Source organism: Anomaloglossus baeobatrachus, chromosome 3 (assembly GCF_048569485.1).
Source record: "Anomaloglossus baeobatrachus isolate aAnoBae1 chromosome 3, aAnoBae1.hap1, whole genome shotgun sequence".
Taxonomy (NCBI): domain Eukaryota; kingdom Metazoa; phylum Chordata; class Amphibia; order Anura; family Aromobatidae; genus Anomaloglossus; species Anomaloglossus baeobatrachus.
This window is the reverse complement of record NC_134355.1, coordinates 419,228,836-419,253,325: the sequence shown is the minus strand read 5'-3', so window position 1 is coordinate 419,253,325 and position 24,490 is coordinate 419,228,836. Positions and strand designations below refer to the sequence as shown.

Sequence of the window (24,490 nt, the reverse complement as noted above, 5' to 3'; positions counted from 1 at the left end):
CACAAGGAGTATTTGGTGAGTTTTTGATGTTACAGATTTTCTGCAGTATTTTTGCACCTATTAGGTAAATTAGGTTACTCACGTTGTCCTTTGCATTTTTTTATCTGCATTTTTTACGCTGTGGTTTTTGTTTCTTTTTGTTTTGTCATGTTTTAAATAAAGCTGCTTTGTTTTAGATACATCCTGGTATTTGGTTTTGACAAAACTTTGATATACTTATGTGTAGATCACATGCGGTTTTTACCTGATTTTCTGCTTCTAATTCAAGTCTATAGGGAAAATCTGCAGAAAAATTCAGTGTACCCACAGGAGACATTAACATGTTGCGGGTTCCAAACAAGCACAGCAGGTTAATTTCCGCTGCGTAATAAAAAAGCACACTGGGCAGGAGATTTCTATAAATCACAGTCACTTTTCTGGAACTGTAAGTTGCTGCAATTTTTGCACATCAAAAATATGCAACTTCAAAAACTCACCAACAACTCATCGTGGGAACATAGTCTTACAGACATACACACGTGGTCAAAATTGTTGGTACACCTCGTTTAAAAGAAAAATCCACAATGGTCACAGAAATAACTTGAATCTGACAAAAGTAATAAAAAAAAAATCTATGAAAATGACCAAATGAAAGTCAGACATTGCTTTTCAACCATGCTTCCACAGAATTAAAAAAAAAACAAAAAACAAAAACACGTGAAATGATGGTACCCCTGAAAATAATGTGACAAAAGGGACATGTTAAATCAAGATGTGTCCACTAATTAGCATCACAGGTGACTATAATCTTGTAATCAGTCAGTGGACCTGTACATAGGGCGACAGATACTCAATGTGCTGTTTGGTGACATGGTGTTTCCCCAGTGCGGACTGGCTACTGGAGGAACCGCCAGTAATACCAGTCCTGGCTGCAGTTACTATTGATATTTAAGTGAACTTTTCAGTGGGGATATTCATCCTTTATTATTGGTGGTTATGCACTTGGTCCACTGCATTGTATGGTTGTTGTTACTTAAAAGGAACCTGTCAGGTGCAGTATGCACCCAGAATCAGGAGCAGTTCTGGGTGCATATTGCTAATCCCTACCTAACTGTCCCTGTAATTAGTAGCATACATAAAGAGATCTTTAGAAAAAGTATTTCTAAAGATCTTTTATCATATGCTAATGAGCGCAGGGACTAGTCACCAAGGTATCCGCTGTGACCGCTGATCTGAACTCACTTCTGATCATGTGCAGTATGAAGCTTGGTGTGAGCGTCTTGGCTTCAGAGAGGTCTAGTGCGCATCACCAGAAGTGCCAGGGACTTCTGGTCAGCAGTCACAGCAGACACAGGTACCCGCTGGCGATGTTGCATTGAATAGCATGTTAGCACACCTTTCTGGGCGTGCTACCATGCTAAGAGGGCAGAATGAGTGCAGCAACTAATGCCCTGGTCACTAGTCCATGGCCTTAGTAGCATGTCATAAACGATCTTTATAAATACTTTTTATAAAGATCTCTTTATCTATGCTAGAGTATACAGGGACAGTTAGGCAGGGATTAGTAATATGTACCCAGAACTGCTCGTGGTTCTGGGTGCTTATTGCACCTGGCAGGTTCCCTTTAACTCTTTCACTATCTCTGTTACTCCAGGCTATGTATGGGTCTCCTCTTAGGAAGTTTTCCCTATTTTTCAGTTTTTATTTGTATGCATTTTTGCAAAGAGTTTCTATTTACCTAATGATTATTCACATATCCTGAGGTTGTGGTGTATAATATTTTATAAATGTCTCAGATCATAATACAGCTTTAGTTTTTATTGCTGCTTGTCCAATTGATTCAATGTGACATTGTAGCCCTTGGATCTGATTGTGCATCCTTGCATTAGACTATATTCCAATCGTTTGATATTTTTTTGGACAACTTTAGTTATGAGACATTCTGGCCACCTAATAGTTAAGCAGTGGCAACCTAGTAACAGGTGTATTTTTATTACAACCATTATTGAACCTGTCAACAGTGTTCTGAAGCACCAACCCGAGGTAGAAATGTATGGGTCATCATTGTTCAACAATTACAAGGATACCTATTGCTGCATTGCAGAAAATTCCTTTGAAACACATAAATTTAAGTACACTTGGCTTTGCAGTCACCTTTACCTTTACAGAAACTCTTGGTGAAAGATAACTTGCCGGAGAGATCACTTACTAGCATTGCATTACCTTTCCACTTTACTATGTTAACCTGTCACATAAGGCCCTATTAGACAGGAAACATTTTGATGAGAGAATAGTTATCACGTTATCGTGCAATCAAGCTCATTATTACACAAACAAATGTTAACTCAAAAGATCACTGTTGCAGTCAATGGAAAGTTTCTAGTCTTTCATGAGTAGAAGCACCCTTTTGAACTAGTACAGCCACAAGTCTTCTTGGGAATGATGTAACAAGTTTTTCACACCCGGATTTGGGGATCCTCTGCCATTCTTCCTTAAAGATCCTCTCCAGATCCGTCAGGTTGGATGTTGAATGTTCGTGAACAGCCATTTTCAGGTCTCTTCAGAGCTGCTTAATTGGGTTCAGGTCAGGACTCTGGCTGGGCCAGTCAAGAATGGTCACAGAGTTGTTCTGAAGCCACTTCCATGTTATTTTAGCTGTGTGCTTAGGGTCATTGTCTTGTGGGAAGGTGAACCTTCGGCCAAGTCTGAGGTGCAAAGCACTCTGGAAGAGGTTTTCTTCCAGGATATCTCTGTACTTGGCTGCATTCATCTTTCCTTCAGTTGCAACCAGTCGTCCTGTCCCTGCCGCTGAAAAACACCCCCATAGCATGATGCTGCCACCACCATGTTTCACTGTTGGGATTGTATTGGGCAAGTGATGAGCAGTGCCTGTTTTATTCTACACATACCACTTAGAATTATCAGCAAAAAGTTTTATCTTCGTCTCATCAGACCAAGAGTCTTATTTCTCATAGTCTGGGAGTCCTTCATGTGTTTTTTTGCAAACTCTATGCTGGCTTTCATATGTCTTGCACTGAGGAGAGGCTTCCATCGGGTCACTCTGCCATAAAGGGCCAACTGGTGGAGGGCTGCAGTGATAGTTGACTTTGTGGAACTTTTTCCCTACTGCATCTCTGGGGCTCAGCCACAGTGATCTTGGGGTTCTTCTTTACCTCTCTCACCAAAGCACTTCTCCCATGCTTGCTCAGTTTGGGTGGACGGCCAGGTCTGGGAACAGTTCTGGTGGTCCCAATCTTCTTCCATTTAAGGATTATGGAGGCCACTGTGCTCTTAGGAGCCTTGAGTACTGCAGAAATTCCTTTGTAACCTTGGTTAGATCTGTGCCTTGCCACAATTCTGTCTCTGAGCTCCTTGGGCAGTTCCTTTGACCTCATGATTCTGATTTGGTCTGACATGCACTGTGAGGTCTTATATAGACAGGTGTGACTTTCCAAATCAAGTCCTGTCCGTTTAATTAACCACAGCTGGACTCCAATGAAGGAGTAGAACCATCGAAGGAGGATCACAAGTAAATGGACAGCATGTGGTCTGAATACTTATGACCATGTGATATTTCAGGTTTTCTTGTTTAATAATTTTGCAAAAATTTCTACATTTCTGGTTTTTTTTTGTTAGGATGGGGTGCACAGTGTACATTAATAAGAAAAAAATGAACTTTTTTCGAATTTTCCAAATGGCTGCAAAGAATCAAAGAGTGAAAAATTTAAAGGGGTCTGAATACTTTCCGTACTCACTGTAACCTCTAATAATTCAGCAAAGGATGACACATTGTAATTTAGTAGGCACACCATTTTTCACGCCTACAAAGAGGAATCCACTCCTTTAGTGCAATGTGTTGATGAGGTGGCACGTGACTCATTACACCGTGAAATTTTATGCCGACAAGCGATAATTTTTAAGCAAGTTGAAAGATCTGGTTTCGTAATAATCCAACAATATTATGATCTCTAGCAGCTATTACACACTGCGGATATCACTCTGCTTTGAACCATATTGGGATTTTCCACTTCATTTTTGCCCTGTTTAATAAAGGCTTTAGCGCTTGGACTTTATTTTACTGGAATGCTTCCTATTTGAGCCTTGGAGAGTGAGTTGACATATCTTGTGTACCTATTTTTAAAGGGTTGTCACATGTTTAAAACATTTTTTTTTGTAAGCATATATGTTTTCCAACAGACTGCGGGCTCTGGAAGTGATGCATGTGCTGCCATGAGATGTTTCTTGGATGATGTTCTCTTATAGTCTCCTTATTGCTGCAGGCTTCAGAAGTCCAGATAGCATCTGTACGGCGCAGACGTTGCTTCTGGAGTCATCGCAGCCTCCAGAGCAACCTGTACTGGGGTTAAGAAAAGCGAGTTTGTCACTTTTTATTATTTTTAAAACATCTCTGTGTGCTTACACATTACTTTACGTGTTCAATAAGACCTTCAAGCTGGCAATATGATTTATTGATACTGCAGACGATGGCACACAATATTGCCCAAATCTATTGCTCATAGGAGATATAGGTTTCAATATCTCTTTTCAATTATAGGAAATTATTTTGTAAATTTATTAGGTTGTGTGACGCATAATAAATTTCTTATATTTCACTCCCTATCATTTTAGATAAAACTCTCCTTCTGCCCTCTCCTTTAATATCTCCCACAGTGAAAATATATTTCCAAAAAGAATCATAGAATCATAAAATGGTAGAATTGTAAGGGACCTCAAGGGTCATGGGTCCAACCTCCTGCGAGTGCAGGTTTTCCTAAATCATCTCAGTTATTTGTTTATCCAGGCTCCGCTTGAAGATTTCCATTGCTGAAGAGCTCACTACTTCCAGTGGTAGCTTGTTCCACTCCCTGACTGCCCTCACTGTCAGAAAGTTTTTTTCCTAATGTCTAATCTGAATCTCCTTCCCTTTAGTTTCATTCCATTGCTTCTTGTACTTCCTTGTGCTAATGAGAATAGGCTATTTCCCTCTGCACTGTGACATCCTTTCAGATATTTGGAGACCACTATTAAGTCTCCTCTCAACCTTCTCTTTTGCAAACTAAACATTCCTAGTTCTTTTAGCCGTTCTTCATGTGACATGGTTTTTCAGAACTTCTACCAACTTGGTTGCTCTTCTCTGGACTTGCTCCAATATATCGATATCTTTCTTGAATTAGGGCACCCAGAACTGTACACAGTATTCCAGGTGGGGTCTGATCAGGGCAGAGTATAGGGGAATTATTACCTCTCTTGATCTAGATTAAATGCTTGTCTTCATACATGCCAAAATGTTTGCTTTTTACCTGCAGCACCACACTGTTGGCTCATGTTGAATCTGGGATTTACTATTATGCCCAAATCCTTTTCCCCTGTGCTACTGCTTAGTTCTATTGTTCGAGTGTGTTTAGATCCTTTTGAATACGCTCATTTTCCTCTGTAGTGTTGGCTATTCCTCCTATCTTAGTATCATCTGCAAATTTTATGAGTACCCCAATAATTCCGTTTTGCAGATTATTTATAAAGATATGAAACAGTACTGGATCTAGGACAGAGCCTTGCGGCACCCCGCTTTTGACTTTCCTCCAGTTTGATGTGCAGTCATTTAGTATTACTCATTGTGCATGATCATTAACCTAGTTTTGAATCCATCTAACTGATATGCTTGATCATTTTTTCAATGAGGATGTCATGTGATACTTTATCGAATGCCTTACTGAAGTCACAGCACTCCCTGGGTCCGACCATTCAGTGGCTTTGTTGTAGAAGGAAATCAGGTTTGTCTGACAAGATTTATTGGTCATACGATCATGCTGGCTAATTGATGCCTTCACATCCAAGTACCTAAGTGTAGTTCCTTCACAATTTGCTCAAAGATTTTTCCTGCTATGAAGGTCAGCCTTACTGGCCTGTAATTCCCTGGATCTTCCTTTTTCCCCGGACACGAGCGTGCAGCTGCATAGAAATACATGCAGATGCATGCTCCTGTCAGGAGAGTGTGTGGTTGCCAGGTGATGCAATCTGATACTTGTGAGAGTCATAGGCTCCTATGAGCGCATTGTAAAGCCGGAGTCACACTTGCGTGAGTCTCGCATCTCATCACCCGGCAGCCGCACACTCTCCTGACAGGAGTGGGTCGGCTGCACGTATTTCTATGCAGCTGCACGTTCCTGTCTGGAGAGCCTTATTTTGATACACAGCCACGATAAAGCCCGACAGCTGGCTGCAGCCGTGGGCTTTATTGGTGCTGGTATTAGAATACGGGACCCTGCGCTGATTGTTTTATTTATTCATTTATTTTTACACCACCATACTGACCCACAGAGACTTGCACTGCTTTCCCCAGCCACGGGCCATTCTGGTGCCTGTGATTGGTTACAGTCAGCTGACACGCTGACACTCAGGGTGGGAGCGTGTCTAACTGCAACCAATTACACACTTCGGTGGGCGGGGAATGTGAGCTAATTGTCGGCTCCAAAAGGGAAAATGTGACCTGGAAGCAACTTGCCGCTATGACAGAGCATCAGTGAGTACACCGCACGCGCTTCTACCTCCCTATCGTTTCCACCAACACTTTTAATCTACAGATTCAGGTTCCCATGGACTTATATGGGTACCAGATTCCGTACCGGGTCCATTTTGTTCTTAAAATTTAGCAGGGACCCGCCGGTCTCGGTTTTCTGCGAGTCCGCCCAGCTCTATTCCCTAGGTATAATCCCCATGTTCTACTTGTTGCATGTTTCCATTTTGTTAGTTTTTTTTTTGCTGTTGATGTAATATTTTAGTCATCTATCCTGGTTTGTTCTGGTCTTTCCCATTTTTCTTCCTTTTAGGTGGTGTTAGTTTTTCTGCATTAGTCATTTCCTTAAAGGATTCTCATACTTTCTGTGCACTTTTGCGCTTAAGAATTGTGTGCCCTGGAATTTTACCAAATGTTGTCTTCAGGTCTTTGAAGTCTGATGTGCTAAAGTCAAGCCTAGAGTCTGTGTTTTCTCAGGTCTTCTTTCTCTTGCAACCCCAAATTCAAATATAGCATGATCACTGAGTCCCAGTGTCCCTGCTACCCTTAGTCCCTTAATCATATTCTCTTTGTTGGTTAGGACTAGATCCAAGATGGCTGTTCCCCTCTTATTTTCTTCATCAGCTGGGAGATTAAGTTCTCTACAAGATAGGATAAAAATTGGATGGAGAATTTACTCTTACCTGTGAGAGTTTCCCAATGAATGCCCAGGTAGTTGAAATCGTTCATGATCACTATTTCTTGTATTTTTTGAGAACGTAGCCATTTAGTGTTAAAATTCCCATCCATATCCTCTATTTGACCCAGTGGTCTATTATAAACGCCTATTAGGATGTCCTTCCCGTTGTATACCAAATATTTTCTAATAGATTCTCATTCTCTGAAACTTTAATTTCTGTGGAGATGTGTTTTTTTTTAACATACAATGCAACTCCTCATCCTCTTTTGTTACTTTTATTCTTTTTGAATAAGTTGTATCCTTCCTTCTGTATGTTCCAATCGTGTGTGTCACTCCACCAGGTTTCTGTGATTCCAATAATGTCGTAGTTTTCATACTGTATTACTAGATCTAGTTCTCCTTGTTTGTTTCCCATACTTTGCACGTTTGTGTAAAAACATTTTAGTTTGTGCTCTGTTGCTCCCCTTTTCTTATATTCCTTCTGAGTATCCTTTCCAGGGTCCTCTTTACCACATCTAGTATCCTTGTGTAGTATGTCCTTCAGCTGCACGATCTTGTCTGGCATTTTTCTTCCTATCTCTTGTTCCAGTTTAAAGCCCTCCTGATGAGTGTGTCAAGTCTTCTGGAAAAGGTGTGTTTTACAGGTTTTGTGAGGTGTAACCCATCGCTAGCGAGGAGTCCATTGTAGAGGTAATTTACGCCATTGTCCAAAAATCTGAATCCTTGCTGTCTGTACCACCGTTGTGGCCAGTTGTTCACTTCTAGTATCCTATTCCATCTCCTGATGCCATGACCATCAACTGGGAGGATTGATGAGAAAACTACCTAGAAATCCAGTTCCTTCACCTTCTTCCCCAGATTTTTAAAGTCTTTGCAGATAGTTCGTAGGTCATTTTTTGCGGGGTCGTTTCTGCCTGCAGGTATCAGTAGGCGTGGGTAGTCTTCCTTGTAACTTAGGAGGTTTGGAGGTTTGGAATCCTGTTGGTTACATCATTGATTTTTTGCTCCTGGGAGGCTGTATACCTCTTTTGCGGATAAGTCCGGCTTGTAGACAGCTGCCTCCCTGCCTTTTAGTAGTGAGTCGCTCACAACTACCACTCTTCTTTTCTTCCTGGAACACTATTTTTTGACACTCCTGAGTGTTTCTGGGTGACTTTTGTTTCTTCTTTTGGTCTCATCTTGAGATGTGCCATTTTCGTCCTTCTGCATAACGGTATCTTATTTGTGTGGGTGGTGCTGGCCTTGTGATCTGCTGGCTTCTTTTGGTCATGTGTATCCATTTTTCTACCTCTGCCACGTGTAACCTAATTGTACTGTTTTTTTTTGTAGAACTGAATGAGATGACACTCTGGTGGAGCATCAACTGTGCACTCTGTTTCCATTACATTTATGGCCTCCATTTACCCTCTATATACTTTATAGCACTCCAATTGATGGCATATAGGGGTATACATCATCAAAGGGTTTCACTGTTCAAAAAAAACCCCAAAAGACTATGGATGTGGTTTTTTTTATATATATGTCAGCAGCTTTCTCTGCTTCAACGCTTAATGTACTTGTTATGTAAGCATAGTCTTACTTACCACCTTCTTCTTTTACATACTTAGATAATCCTTCTCACCTGTGCATTTAATGGGTTTATTACCTCCATTTGTGTTTGAATACCACTGTGTGAAAATTGATTGCTTGACATCCCATTGCTAGTATGACCATTGATTCTTAAAACTGTGCAGTAAAATAAATAGTTGAAATGGAACAGTGGTGTCAATATACAACATACTCAGCTATCTCTGGTAGTCGAGCATGCAGTGGGGAATTTTTGTTTTTGGGTTCCAACTAGGTTCGTTGGTATTAAATAGCTACTGTTTGTTGGATTCAGACCCCTTCACATTTCAGACAAATTAACTAGAGTAGCCATTTTTTCCATTTTGTTATCTATTCAATTGGTCAAAAAAGTTTAATAGATCTATTAACAATAATTGTCCAATAACTGTCTGTGTATTCACCTAGAGCTTTTTTTTGTGAGGCTAGGGTTTTCTATAATTTGGTATTTGACAAGTATCCATGTGCATGTGAAAAATACAGTATATGACAGTACAGTTCACTATGTAGGCATGTAAATTATGCAACGTGATAAGTTCTACATTTCTGTTAGTGATAACAGCTTACTAAGGCCAAGCTAAATCTATACCTGGTCGATAGGGGCAATGTTCTGACCTGTAAATCAAATTTTTTCTTGATAACGTATCTGGTTAGGATTGCGTGTATGTGGCGCAATATATTACCACTTCATTAACCTGTCAATTTTATCTTGCATGTACGAATGTACCAATAGTTTGGCTCTGGGAGGGTGTGTAAGCTAATAATGACCTTGCCTTTGGATCATTAACATAAACTATTCCTCATCAGTATAACATGAGTTAATCAGATTAATGTTATTTTAGTCTGTTTCCACGTAATAAATCTTTTTTTTTTTTTCTATTACAGACCGGAGCCAATAACTGAAAAATGAATAAAGTCAAATAAAAGACAAATATTTTACCAGCGTGATGCATCTTGTACATTGGAATAGATGTGATGAACTCTCTAATTGAAAGCTGCTTAACCTCCAAAGGGAATTATATCCGTCCTTCTAGTGTCACCTTAAAGATAATCAAATGTGACTGGTGTGAGATTTCTTCAGCTGAAAGATGCATGCATAACATACATTGATCTAATAATCAGCAGTTCTGAGTCTAGAAGATACTGAATACTCCTCGATGAAATATCCCAGCCATGTGGATTAAAGCTGAGTCACTTTCCTAAGAATTTGCAGAACATGACTAGTTAACTGTGAACTGTAATTTTTCTATATTGTGGAGCTGAAGGCATTTTTGAGAGGAGAATTCTGATGCAGTATGAGACTAACTCTGCTCTAATTGGAGTTGGAAAGTAATAAAAATAAAGCAATCCTCTCTGAGCAAACATTAGAGGTTGAACATACCGAGAAGTTCAAGAGTTCAATCTTATGTGAAACTGGTGCAGTTCCGACACACCTCTCAGCTCTCAGAATCTAGATCAGCAGTTTGTGATAGGCGCAGTGTTGAAACAAACCGTATCTGGTGTAATGCCAGAATAACAACAGTGACACAACATAATCGACAGCAGAAGCCCAGAGGTTATGTGACTTCAGTCTCAAGACACCACGAATATGGATACCTCATTGTCGATTGCTCCTTATCCCAGTGATTTAAAAGGAAATGATGGGAACACCGGGATTTCTGCAAAGAGGACATGTGAGTACAGTGTGGGCACTAGAGATGGATTGGAGGCAAGTGGAAGCTCTGGAAAGCATGAACATGGTGGAGAAAAAGACAGCTTACCCCACTCTAATGGTGGCTACAATATTCAATCTGACACTGTTGTGCAGCCTATGCATAGTTTGGAAATTTCAAGACCAGTAACTTATAATGATGCTGAGGATGTGTCAGTTTCTGAACCAATAAGTGAAGGCAGCATAGCGCTGGGTGGAAGTCAATGGGATATGAACAATGTCTCAGAATTGGAAGAGGATGGTGAAGAGCGAAGTTTATCTGAATCCATCTCAATCAGTGAGTATCTGCAATCTCACACAACACAACCCAACACAGACTTAGAGAGAAATATTTTACCTGAACCCCTGGGTGAACCAGACCTGGTGATTGAAGTAACTGGAGGGCAAAGAATTAAAGCACATAAGTCCATGTTAGCTGAAAAAAGTGATTATTTTAGGGCTCGATCATCAAGAGACATTCTTAAAATTAAGGGTGTAAGTTATCAGACTTTGCAGTTGCTTGTGGATTATATTTACAGCTCACAGCTGGAAGTGAAGCAGGAAAATGTTGTAGAAGTAATAAGTGGAGCAAAGTTCCTACAGATTCCATGTGCTGTGCAGTGTGCCATGGATAGTATGAGGTCTCAGATATCACTCAAGAACTGCTATCAAGTACTCTATATTGCAAAAAAGCAAAGACTGAATGAGCTCAAGGAAGCTGCCTACAAATTTATGAGTGACCATTTTCTACAGGTTCTTAGAGATCCAAATGTCTACGGCAGACTAACAGGTGCAGAGAGAGACTTAATTTTACAACGCAGAATGGATGGTAAACAGTGTTTGGTGGTGGCGGAAATCAATGATGCTTTTGAACGAATGACCAGTAGTAGTAGACCTCAAAGCCGAGAGAGCAGTAGACCCCAGAGTCCTTCATCAATTGTGTCTACTGAAGATGATGGAACTACTTACCAGGTACATTGCTTTACTGAATCCGCCAGGGGATGGCGGTCTTTAACAAAGATTCCAGAAGAAGCAAATACTAAAGGTTGTGGGGTCTGTGTTCTATATAACTATTTGTTCATTGCAGGGGGCATTAAAGGTAGTGGAGAAAAAGCAAAACTTTCCGACCAGGTATTTTGTTACAACCCTTTGACTGACACCTGGGATAAAGTTCGGCCCCTCTCCCAGGCACGCTCTCAGATGAAATTAGTAGCTCTTGATGGATATTTATATGCTATTGGTGGAGAGTGCCTCTTTACCGTGGAAAAATATGATCCTCGTCTGGACCGTTGGACCTCAGTAGCATCATTACTTAAGGGTGCTTTTGCAGTGGCCCATGAAGCTACAACATGTAATGATGAGATATATGTATCCGGTGGAACGCTTTTTTACCGGCTACTCAAATATGATCCCAAACATAATGAATGGCAAGAATGCCCTTACAACAACAGCCGCCGACGCTCTGCTGGTATGGTATCCCACAAGGGCTGCATCTACAGATTTGATGTCAGTCGTGAGCATGGCCTTAGTGTTTTCACTTACAACTCAATGGCCAGACACTGGAGTGAGGGAGTCAACCTACGTCCTGGTACAGGGCCTACACCTCCCAGTTTGCCATTTCGCTGCACTGTCATGGGAGGCAACATCTATTGCTTGAACAGAGCTGTAACACTGAAAGTGCCACTACCACCAGAAGGAACTGGAGGAGAAATGGCTAGCTGTGAGCTTGACCTCTTTCCTTCCCCAGAAGACGTAAAAGGAGTCTTATTTCCATTCGTTCTCTCTTTACCTGAGAATAAGTCATAACATTGAGACCAAGGTTATATTCCATATGTGTTTTACTTTACTGGCATGTTTTTAAATGTCTGTTCGTTTCAATGACTAAAAATACATCGATGTCGGGTTCACAATATTTCCCCACATGCATGTCTATCACTGTACTAAAATGGATATGTGAATCCTCATATTATGTGCATTTATTTTCTGGAAATGCTCTTGTAAATTAGAACCAGCCTACAGGCCTTTACCGAGGAAAATTTTGCATGTAATAGTTATTGTTATGTGTTTACAATATAATGACATCCAATATGGTGAAGACAACAGGAGTCACCAAGGATAAGTTCAATCGCATCTCAAAACTGCTAAAATTTAGAACTCAATCCTAATATAAATAGTAATACAGTTCAGTTACCAGCGTAATGTTATATATATATATATATATATATATATATATACACACACACACACACATAATGAGACTGAAGAGTGTAGGTGAGAAACAATAGTGCAGCGATCATCATCGGTGAAGGCTTAACCTGTAGAGTGACGGTGACTATGAATGTTTGCCATAGACAACATGAATGTTGTTATGCGTTTCTATTCAGTACTTTATTATATAGTCTCATGACACTACTGTAGTTCTTAAATTAGAATGATTACATATTACAATACTGAATGTATACTTATGAAAACGAGACAGAATCCCTTTTTCTTACCCTCATAACTTGACGCCCACTGTTCATGCGTCTGTCCTCTTCTGTGGTTTTAGACCTCCCTTAGGCACGGGGACCAGGGAGCCATTGCTGCCTCTACACCACCTCTTACTCTTCTAATCTGAGTTGTTTCTCAGTTATGTGCAGCACTATTGTTTCTTCTTTACAGTTTTATATACATGACCCATAGTACATTTTTATTATCAGAGCATGTGAATTGGAAGCATGCTTCTTCTAATGCCCTGTACCACAGAACAGACTGAATGGATCATGTTTCATTGTCTTGTAACCTCCATGCATGTTATTTAATGCCTTCATTAGGACGTGTTCACACCCTGCTTTTGTCTTTTGTCAGACTAGATCATTCTATGCTTAAGGCCTTGTTCCCATTGGGCATAAATGCTTCATTTTTTTCTGCAGAAAATCTGCTGCGTTTATCTGTCCATGCAAAATGGATGTTATTTCTTAAAAATTCATGCCCATTGTTCATCTAAGGGTATGTCGTTTTTACTGCGTTTTTTTATGCAATGTATTTGGTGTGTAAAATAGGCAGCATTTTACAGTTACAACATAATCAATGAGATTTCTGACATTTAATGCACACGCTGTTTTTTTTCCCTTGAGTAATTTCAGCTCTAATGACAGACATACCCTAAGGATGTCATTGAGTTTCAAGTTTTTTTATGCCTTTTTTTATCTTTAGAGTTCTATCTGCGAACCTGACAACAAGCACGTACAACTTAATATAACTAATGCATGTAAGAAAAAAAAACCTCAAGTTCAGAATGAAAGATTTTCTGTACTAAAAATCATATTCATCAATGAGCTTTAAATCTGCACCAGAAATGCATTAAATAAAGAGGAAAACGAATAAAAAACACAGCAAAAACGCAATAATCACAGAAAATTGCTATTGCTTAGTTTAGTATGGACTCCTTCAAAAAATATGCGGATAAAAAGCAGCAGAAAAAAGTGCAGCATTTACTCTACTTGTGAACGCAGCCTTAGATTTTGGCATTCGTTTTGTAGGTTGATATCCTCATTCCTTTCTCTATAAAGTGGTGTAAACCACATAGATCTAGCGTTTTCTAAGCATATTTTTGCGCTATGTAGTTTGTGTAGGCAATCTATGGTTATTTGGGCACGGGGTGTTTTTTGCGGCATTTTTGCACGTTTTTTGGGTGCGTTACTGTGCGTTTTTGGGGTCAAACTTGCATGACTTTGCTGCCCCAGCAAAGTCTATGAGTTTTCATTTTTGCTGTCTGCACACAACTTTTTTTTTTTAGCTGTGCTTTTAAGCTTAAAAAAAAGGGACATGTCAATTCTTTCTTGCGTTTTACTGCGTTTTTCACCCATGCAATGCATTGGAAAAACGTAGCAAAACACAATGATCAAAAACGCAGCAAAAAGCAGCCAAAAACGTACTGAAACGCAGTAAAAACGCATGCATTTTTTACTGGTGCGTTTTTGCCGCTGGTGCGTTTTTTGCGTTTTTGCGCATTTTTTGAGGCCAAAAATGCACAAAATAACGTAGTGTCAAAAAAATGCTGTGTGCACACATAGCTTAAAGGCCCCGTCACACGCAGCGACGTATCTAACGGTATATCGCCGGGGTCACGGATTACGTGACGCACATCCAGCATCGTTAGCGACGTCGTTGCGTGTGACAGCAAGGAACAACCGTTAACGATGGAAAATACTCGCCTTATCGTCCATCGTTGACACGTCGTTCCTTTTTTTAAAAAAATCGTTGATTGTTGAGCACGCAGGTTGTTCGTCGTTCCTGAGGCAGCACATATCGCTACGTGTGACACTTTGGGAACGACGAACTACAGCTTACCTGCGGTCGCCGGAAATGAGGAAGGAAGGAGGTGGGCGGGATGTTACGTCCCGCTCATCTCCGCCCCTCCGCTTCTATTGGGCGGCCGCTGAGTGACGCCACTGTGACGCCACACGAAACGCCCCCTAGAAAGGAGGTGGTTCGCCGGCAACAGCGACGTTGCTAGGCAGGTAAGTACGTGTGACGGCTCCAAACGATTTTGTGCGCCACAGGCAGCGAATTGCCCGTGACGCACAAACGACGGGGGCGGGTGCTTTCACCAGCAATATCACTGCGTGTAACACCCCCTTTAGTCTGGCACATGGTGGATCTTTATGTGATTTGCATCGGTGCACCGAACCTTTGCTCGTGGCCTGATACATCTGTAGGTTATGAGGATTTTCTGAAGAAAGACAGCCAATGATTTCCCATTTCAATAAACTATTAACTCAATATATATGTAAGTTGTATAGTACAAACATATTTTCATTGCCATATTTCCATGCATTTGAAGTGACAATTTTATGGTAGTCGGTCTCCAGAATTGTTCTGCACAAATCAATTATCCAATTCTCATTTTATATGCATTTGCTAACATTGACAATTACTGCAGCCCTGTAATTCAATTGTGCTTATATTATTTTTTAATGAATAGTGAGTACGTAACTGTATTAGTACCATCATCATTTGACAGAATAGTCATTTTTGTAACGGTGAATTCTTCCTGTTTTCCTGGCATTGCCTCCTGTCCTTTTTGACCCTATTGCAATGACTGAGATAACTGGATTCCTTGGATTAGGTATAACTATGGTAAATTCCTTTAATGTCATGTTCCGCAGTCTTCAAACATTTATTTTTCCTGTTTCCCTCGTGACTAGTATAACATGTGAAGTTACCGCAGGGAATACTTATCTTTTGTTGGGAAATTTCTAAATGCCTTTATGGTAATGGAAATGTAATGAAAAGCTCTCTCCATGGAAAACAAATATAATGGAAAGTCAATTTACCATTACATTACAACGAGATTTTCTTTAATGTGCGCTTTGATGATATTGGAAAAACACAACATAGGTACAATAGCATAAATAGCGTCTTAACGTTAAACATCAGCTGTGTTCATTCCATGAGAAATGGTGTCTGTAATAAATGTTTGGGGATAGATTTGTATGAAAATATTAATTATTGTGATTTCATCCGAACCAAAAGGTGTTTTGGTCAAAGTCTTTCTAAAGTTTAGCTTGCACTTACTAAGACCGGTATATAATCAGCCGGCTAAGAATGGAGACAGTTGGAGTGATTGCAGTGAAATTTATTAAGAGGCACATGCCTTCTCACAAATTTGGTGCCTTTGATGTTGTCTAAAAGATAGAAAATTAAAGCTATGTTTACACCAAAATTTGTGCTATTAACAGACTTTGAGAAAATATTTGGCCATACTCACCTAAGATTTCAAGTCAAAATTCATAATTTTGAATCAAAGTTGCTATATGTCATGATTGTTTTGGGGGTGTAGATTATGTTAAATGTATTATAAATTGCTTGGTAAATGTGGGCCTTTGTGTTTTTCCAATCTGGTTATATGCAAAAGAGCAAATCGGTTGAGCTAGACCAATGATCTATTGTGTATATGGACCTACTGCTTCTACTGCGACAGCAAATAGTTAACAGTGAGCGCAGAAGTTGGTTTTGAACATGTCCCATCCTTTTTTCCGACAGGAGAAAAACACTAAGTCAGCAATTTATTCCTTTCTCTTTGATAAAAAAAAACTATTTACAGAAGGAACCAGAATGTCAGTGTTTGTTCTCCTTGGACACGTGTGGTCTTCAGAGGAAGAGCTGTATATTACTCAGGTTTACCTAATAGACAGGGAGCCTGAATCCCTTTTTTTAAATAGAAACTAAGGAGAAATTGTTTACAGTGTCTAATTGTGGTATTATATGTAGTAAAATGACCTGGTAGGCAGACAATAAGGCATGTAGACCCAGTACCAGAGTGGAAAAGAAATGTTATCCATACATCTGATCAGTGCTAATAGACCATTGGAAACAAAGTCTGAATGTAATTTTTAAAAAATTCTGTTTTAGTAACATATATCAGGAAGACAAAATAGAAAAGAATGCCGGTCAAGTTCTAACAGAACGGAGTCTTGGAAAGTCTCACTTTTCCTGCACAAACTGGCTTTTTATTCTGCAGTGCTGTAGGCAAGCCACAGTTCATGTATTGCATAACTTAATGGATCAGCAGCACACCCATGATCCCTCCATCATTATGTGTTTAAAGCTTTTAAACTGCGGCCAAGAACATTTTATGATTTGACAAGAAATCCCTTCCGTACATTTCTTTCTGCTGTGAACCGGTGAATGCCATCATTGATAGTTTATATTACAGACTATTATGGCCTTTGTGCATTACATAAGCTGTGCTTTATATTCCTAATAATAATCTAGATGTATTTTATCCCTACTTACAGCCCTGATATACCTCTGTAACCCGTTGTGATGTACGGTCTCCCACTCTTCCAACACAATAATGAGGGTCTTGGGAATTGTGAAAATGAAAGCTGCATTATTTTGAGAATCTATGCTCTGATGAACACTATTCATCATTATCCAATTGTATTTGTCTTTATATACCTGTATCACTGCTATCAGGCTATTCTTCGTATTTCCATTGAGAATCCTGCGCTTTTGAAGAGAACAGATCAGTGTTAGGTAATCATTAAATTTAACATCTTATGTGTCATCTTTTTATTGTTTTTTATATTAGTATCGACATGTATAGTTATGTCCTTATTTATCAAGAGCAACCATAGCTTGACTTGCACATTCCATAAGATTTCCTACTACCAGTAGAGATGAGCGGATCAATTTGCGGGACTCCGGTCCAAGTCAGTGATATCCGGTGGCTAACAGGGTGGCTCACAAATCTCTTACTTTCCAGCTTTTGATTATCCAGGGGTCTCACAACATCATCTTTGCATCACTGATGATGTCATGTCAGCCCTGACATATAAAATACCGCTCTGGGGATGCCGGAAGGTAAGAAATTCAGTGGCCTCCCATTTAGCCACCACTGACCTGGACCAGAGTCCCGCAAATTGATCCACTCATCTCTAGCAGAGAAGTAACATAGAAAATATCATTTAAAGTACTGTAACATGCTTGAAGATACCAGGCACACTTTCAGCTACCTTCTCCTACTTTCACTACCTAATGTAGATGGAATCAGCAAAGAGTGAGCAAAACACTCTCATTATAGCCAGTATGTAAGTGGTGAGTACAGGAGCAAGTGTGCATGGTGCAGCCTCCGCCAGTAGCTCCAGAGCAGATAGAACCTGAGCCAATAGCTCCAAAGCAGCAAGTGTGCATGGTGCAGCCTCATCCAATAGCTCCAGAGCAGAAAGTGTGCATAGTGCAGCCTCTGCCAATAGCTCCAGAGCAGATAGTGTTCGTTGTGCAGCCTCAGCCAAAGGCTCCAAAGTAGCAAGTGTGCATGCTGCAGTCTCATCCAATAGCTCCAGAACAAAAAGTGCATGGTGCAACCTCCGCCAATAGCTCCTGAGCAGAAAGTGTGCATGGCGCAGCCTCAGCCAATAGCTCCAAAGTAGCAAGTGTGTGAATTGCAGCTTCACCCAATAACTCCAGAGTAGAGTGCATGGTGCAGCCTCAATCAGTGGCTCCCGAGCAGAGACTGTGCATGGTGCAGCCTCAGCCAATAGGTGATGATCAGAAAGTGATGTCAGAGAAGTGAGCATTGTTTTAAAAACTTGTGTACAGTTCCATCAGATGTAGAATTTCCATTTTGTTATTTTCTGTAGTTGTGAGGGCCGATACTTTAAAGAGCACCTTAGAAACTTGAGTTCGAGCAACGAGAATTAAAGAATTAGTGGGCTAGCCTGTCTTATATTGTTGTGTGGTGGTGGCAAAGCCATTGATGTATGAGTTATGTTTGATGATGATAATGAATCTGTGAAGACATTTCAGTAAAAAATGTAAGTAGTAACTATCATTTTAGTTTAATATATCAATAGTTTACATGAAAATAAGAAACTTTGTAATATATCTTAGCAGAGAAATCTGTTTCTTTGTTCTCCTGGAATGATTTTTCACTCTCAATTCATGGGTATAATCCATAATAGGCGAAAACAGATTTTCCCATTACTGAGATAGAAGATGATGTTTGGTGCTAATGATATTTATTGCAGAGGGAAGGAACATGGAGGTAGAAGCAGACATAGACATTCTGTTGCAAGTTCTACTAAAACAACAGTTTACACTTCTCCATAGAATTTTATGAGCACTAACGTTCATCTCTTAACTGCATAATGTGAAAATTTGTATTCACTGGAAACAAATTTTACCCATAGCTTAAACATTTTGAGAATTAATAATCAGTCCTCGAGGAGTAAAAAACAGAAATTACAAATTTCTTAGTTTTAAAGGTCTATTGATTTATTAAAAAAACAAAAATAAAATGACATACTGTTTAAATGAACAAAAATCAACTTATCTCCCTCATACATCGGCCAATTCTTGCTGATTATTTTAAGGGAGTCTGAGCTGGCGTTGTATGTCCATTATCTAAGTCTACTATTTTAAAAGTCATTAGATCAACATTAAGATCTATATTGGATAAGGCTGACAAATATCCATCATTTTTTTGACAATACAATAGGTGTTGTTTGCATGTGGTGTACATGTTTGCACTGCCATATTCCATGTTTGCTTATTTGTTGTGGTCCAAACCAGGAGTGCACAACCTGAGGCTGATTGACTACTAGTCACTTTCATGTTATGAGTCTCTTGGCATTCGTGAACACAGATGCTTGAGAAAAAAATCCAAGCAAAGCTATGACAACTCTATACATCATGCAGACCTGAGGGGCAAAGAATAATTGATATTATCTCTCATGAATCCTTGTTGTGCTCAACCCCTCAGGGCCTCAATTTAATAGACACAGTGAGTTTTGATTGTTTGAATGATTTATGCCATGCTCACATAGTTGGTGGGGACACCATCTCTGTGACCCCTACATTTTTAAAGAATGAAGATCCTTCTGATATAATGAGATACAATGGACAGTTGGCAGTACATGTGTGTAACCCTCTCTGGTGGTTTGTGGGAAATGTGAATCTCTCTTGTATTTCCATAGCTTCCATAAACTACTTTGGTCAGGGCTATTGTGGGAGTTCCAGAAGTGGAATTCCCCTATTACGCCTACTTGACCTATCCTGTGGATATGCTAGAACTATCTTAAATTAGAACTCCCCATTCATGTTTTGCCATTGGAAATAATGCAGTCTGACAATTTGGTCTTGGCTAAGTAGCGGTTGAGCACTTAAAGGGGTATTACCATCTCCAAGATCTTATCCCAATATGTAGTAGGTGTCAATCATGATATTAGCAAATACCTCCAATTAGAAATGTAGTATAGTTCTTGTGATTCACTATGTTGTTTACCTCATGTTAATTGCATTGTAGGACCTTAGGTATCCATGGTTATGACCATGAGGAACTAACTGTGACTATATGCGTGGTCACAACCATAGATACCTTAGGTCCTGAAATGACCCGATCATGAGGTAAGTGACATTGTGAATCAGAAGAACTATACTACATTGTTAGTTAGAGGTGTTTATATTCTTATTATTACACGTACTACATATTAGGATAGTATTTTGGATATGGGAATACCCCTTTAACCTTCTGCTATCACCTTGAATTTCTGTGACTCCCACCAGCATTTATATCAATTCTATAGTCTGCTGTTAAAATCTTAATATTTTTCTTTTTAATGCATAATTTACTAAATCAAACTCAACCAATTATTTTGTTAAAAATAATCTTTCAGTTTTTCCGCTTTAGGCTTCATTTTGGGTAGATTTGGCCAATTAAGAAATGAAAGCTCTCTATTTTTCACAGCAAAATTGCACATTTCCATTGATAAAGAGAGTCACTGAAGACCGTAAGGGATTCTGTCAAGTCGTTTTGATTTTCCCGAAACTTGGCTCACAAGACTTCATTTATTCGGAAGTATTGGGCAATATCTTTTGGGTCAAAAAGGAATTTGTTACTCCAATCAGTAAATACTACACATGAAGAAAAATGTTTTATTCATGCTAGAAAAATAAGTAATGCAAATAAGATATATAATCTATGCTCGGCAGAAGATGTAATAGTCAACAAAATTATATATGGGCACTTTAACCGCAAGTAATTTAGTCCGTCTTCTGAAATATATAACAAATATATAACTGTGTATTAAGATATTTTTATACACAAGTAACTACTAATACTATACGCACTTTCACTGGCAAGAGATAATACCGGTCGCAATTCCTTCCAGTGATGAGCATTTGGGAATTTTATGCCTACAAAAATTGAGATTTAGATAAGCCAATATTTTGTATTGTCTTCCCATCTGACACAGCATTGGTAGATATGATATGACTCTGAGGTTTCTTTAGCTTCATACCTCAGCACAAGGTAGAACAATTCAGATATGTTCTTTGCCTCACCACCTAGGCAAAGCAATTCTCATTTACTGCTTATCACTATGTATTGTGTAAATAATCGTAGATAGGTTTTGATCTTGTGTTTGCTGTCCATGTCCATCATGCTAGTATTCCACAGTTATAATGCTATTGTTTACGCCGATGCATTCAAATTGTTCAACAAAATCAATTTTTTACACTCTAATAATGTACATTTTTGAAAAATGGAATTTTAATACTAATTTAGTTCAATGAAACTGGAGATATTTAGGTAATTTTCGATAATTATTTAATTCAGTTGATGAGTTGATTTGGCCATTTCTTGGCATGTTTTGTATTTTTACTGTTCTGTGTAGCTGCACAATGCTATGCATTTAATACTGGTTGAGCATTTTAATATGCATTGTATATTCTCTTTGTACCTGCTTTTGCACTTATTAACTTTTCCTTGGAATTCTTAAAATGTTTCTGCTAATTTCCAACCTTAGAGGTTAAAAAAGCTAAGTATTCAGTCTTTGTAACTGACAGCTAAGCTGTCGTTGCCATTACAGAAGTCACCTATTTGCACATTATTTTACATTCCAAGAATTGTTAAACTGAGTATTACTTTATATGTGGATTATAGCAATCAATATGTACATGACTCGTTGAACATGAATTTTAGCAAATCTGAAATATGTTTCTGCGCTTTTTTCTCTGTATCTTAAATTTGATGGGATTCTGATAAATGTTATTACAGATTAAAGATGAACTTGTACTATTAAAAAGTAGTGTTATAAAACAAGTCTCAAGTTGCTTTTTTTATGTCTTGAAGTTTCACACACAAACTTATTTCATTATTTATATATCTGGAAGGTTTACAACTCCACGTATTTTTTCACTGCAGTTAGTAAACCTCAATTGGCTCAATAAATAAAATATGTAAAATATGAGGCATAAAGGGAATCTGTCAGTAGGATCAACTTTCGTCCATATGAACATTCAAGTCCTAGAAAGTTGAATAAAATAATACCTTGATAGCTTTACTCTGATGTTTTGTTCCAGAGAAAATCTTGATTTTCTTATATAAAAATGAGTTATTAAGATATATGGACTTGTGCTGCCCCCGCGTCAGCAACCGGGCTGCTTGAATACGGATCTGCGCTGGCTCAAGGGGCGTCCCCCGGGTCAGGGTCGTGCGGCCACTCAAATAAAAGGGGGTATTTACATGGGGCTGTTTGGTTAAAGTTCGTGACGCCACCTGTGGTGTGTGCTAAGATGGAGTACCATTGCTGCAGCTGGGGAGTACCCGATGGCGATGGAGTGGGCAGCTAGGTGTTTAACCCCTCCACGGGTAGGGGGAATGCCCCGGGACTCGGTGATGGTAACGGGGACGTGGCGTTGGGGAGGTAAGGGTCACTTGCGTACTCACTCAGTCCATAAAGCTGACACCGACAACTTAGTATACCAAAGTTCTGAACACCACTGCCGCTGAAGGGAGCACATTTGGGTCCCGTTCCCTCTGGTGTTGCCTGATGATCTGTGACCTTTCCCTTGGCAAATTGTTCTCTTCTTAGTTGGCCCCTATAGCTTGAAACTAATCGGGTCCCGCTCCCCAGTATGGCTAACTGAGGGAGCTTGCTCTCAGGGTTCACGCTTGGGATTTCCTGGACCGTTTCAGTGGAAATTCCTATCCCCCTCGTTGCGCTAGTACCCCGATTTTGGAGCGGGTGGAGAGCGGATCTTGAAGGCTTCGTTCTCGTCGGGTCAATTGTCAGGTTGCCTGAAGCTACTCCCTGACCTAGGGTCCATGTACCCCGTCGTGCCCTGGTCCCAGCCCGGTGAAGGTACAAGGCCACTGGCTGTCCTCGACAATACCGTGCCTCTTGTCACGATCCCCTGCGACCGGGGGTCCAGCTCCTACCAGGTCCAGACCACCGTCTGCTACCTAGTACTTCCAAGGAGCCCGGCTCCTGACCTCCTCTCTCCTTCACTTCCTACACTTCACTGACTTACTCCTGACACTCCTTACCTCCCCTTAAACAACCCCCCAAGTGGGTAAACCTATTCCACTTAGGCCGTCTACTGGTGTGTCTGGTGGGTGTGCAGAGTGTTCCTAGGATTTTAATTAGCTGCTGTTGGTAACACCATTGGTTGGGGACCTGTAACCAAGGAGGAGATGGATATTGCACAGAAGGGCAGATTGCACAATATCCTGTGACGACCTGATAGGCCAGGGTGTCACAGACTGCAGATCTCCTCAAAAATCTGTCTTCAGAACTTATTATAAATGAAAGGAGGAATACCAGTATGAGATATGTAATGCCAGACAGGCAGACGGTGTTGCCAATTTAATCATTGGGATCAGCTGTAGTTGAATTAAAGTTGCCACTGATCTATGCCTTATTTATTGTGACAAATGCTGTTTTTTTCAAACAGGCAACCTGGTCCCTTGGGTGTGACAAAAAAACAAGCTGGGCTGAATACTCTCTGACGTTACATTAGAGGCTAGACCTGACAATATGCCAATAGCAAATTGAGCCAGTTTTTGCCACTGGTCCAATCTGCTGATCCAGATGCCCCTAGAATTAGGGCTTAGGATATATGCCTGACAAAAGTACTGGTTCATCTCAGTTTGCTGAAGTATTTCATGTTGTCACAATGAAAAATAAAACATCTGGCCTATCATGACAAAGAAACTGTAGCTGTTGCTGTTTCTTTAGCTGTTTGCAGTAGATCTAGCAAAGGTGTGAGAGCATTGGATCTGTAGAGATCACAGAGGGGTGTGTTCGAAGGTTTTGTGGTTAGCATGTGTCCATTAGATTAAAGCTATTAAACCTTTGCAGAGCAGGTAAGACAGCTTTTCCTGGTAGTAAACCAATTTGGACTATGTTTTGGAAGCCAAAAAAAATCCTTCATTTTACTTTATAATGAGGGTCTAAAAGTATGGTTATCCAATAGTCATCTCTTTGGTTAATGGTAACAGTATACGTCTTCCAACAAGCATTCTGACATTCAACTTGGCAAGCTGACCAGCATGACAGGAGCCCTTGTTGGTTAATTTACATCATGCTGCTGCAATGGTTGATTGTCATTGCTAGCATAATTTTCCCTATGACTATCAGCCTCATCCCTTGCCTAAACAAACTTTATTGCAGCAAAAAGTGAACAAGTCCTGCACCGCCTGCCCTCAGATTACCTCCAGGTCCAGTGGCTCACGTGCTGATGTTTGCCAAATAGC

General features: G+C 39.9%; 1 protein-coding gene across 1 annotated transcript in view; it reads left to right on the top strand.

The window, feature by feature from the left end:
- The window catches only part of KBTBD11 (kelch repeat and BTB domain containing 11), a 56,942-nt gene extending 34,894 nt beyond the window's left edge, over window positions 1-22,048 (top strand). The window contains exon 2 of the mRNA XM_075340318.1: window positions 9,660-22,048. Within this exon, the coding sequence (XP_075196433.1) occupies window positions 10,363-12,270 (1,908 nt within the window). The 5' untranslated portion in view covers window positions 9,660-10,362 and the 3' untranslated portion in view covers window positions 12,271-22,048. The remainder of the gene's footprint in view (window positions 1-9,659) is intronic.
- Window positions 22,049-24,490: the final 2,442 nt, after the last annotated feature.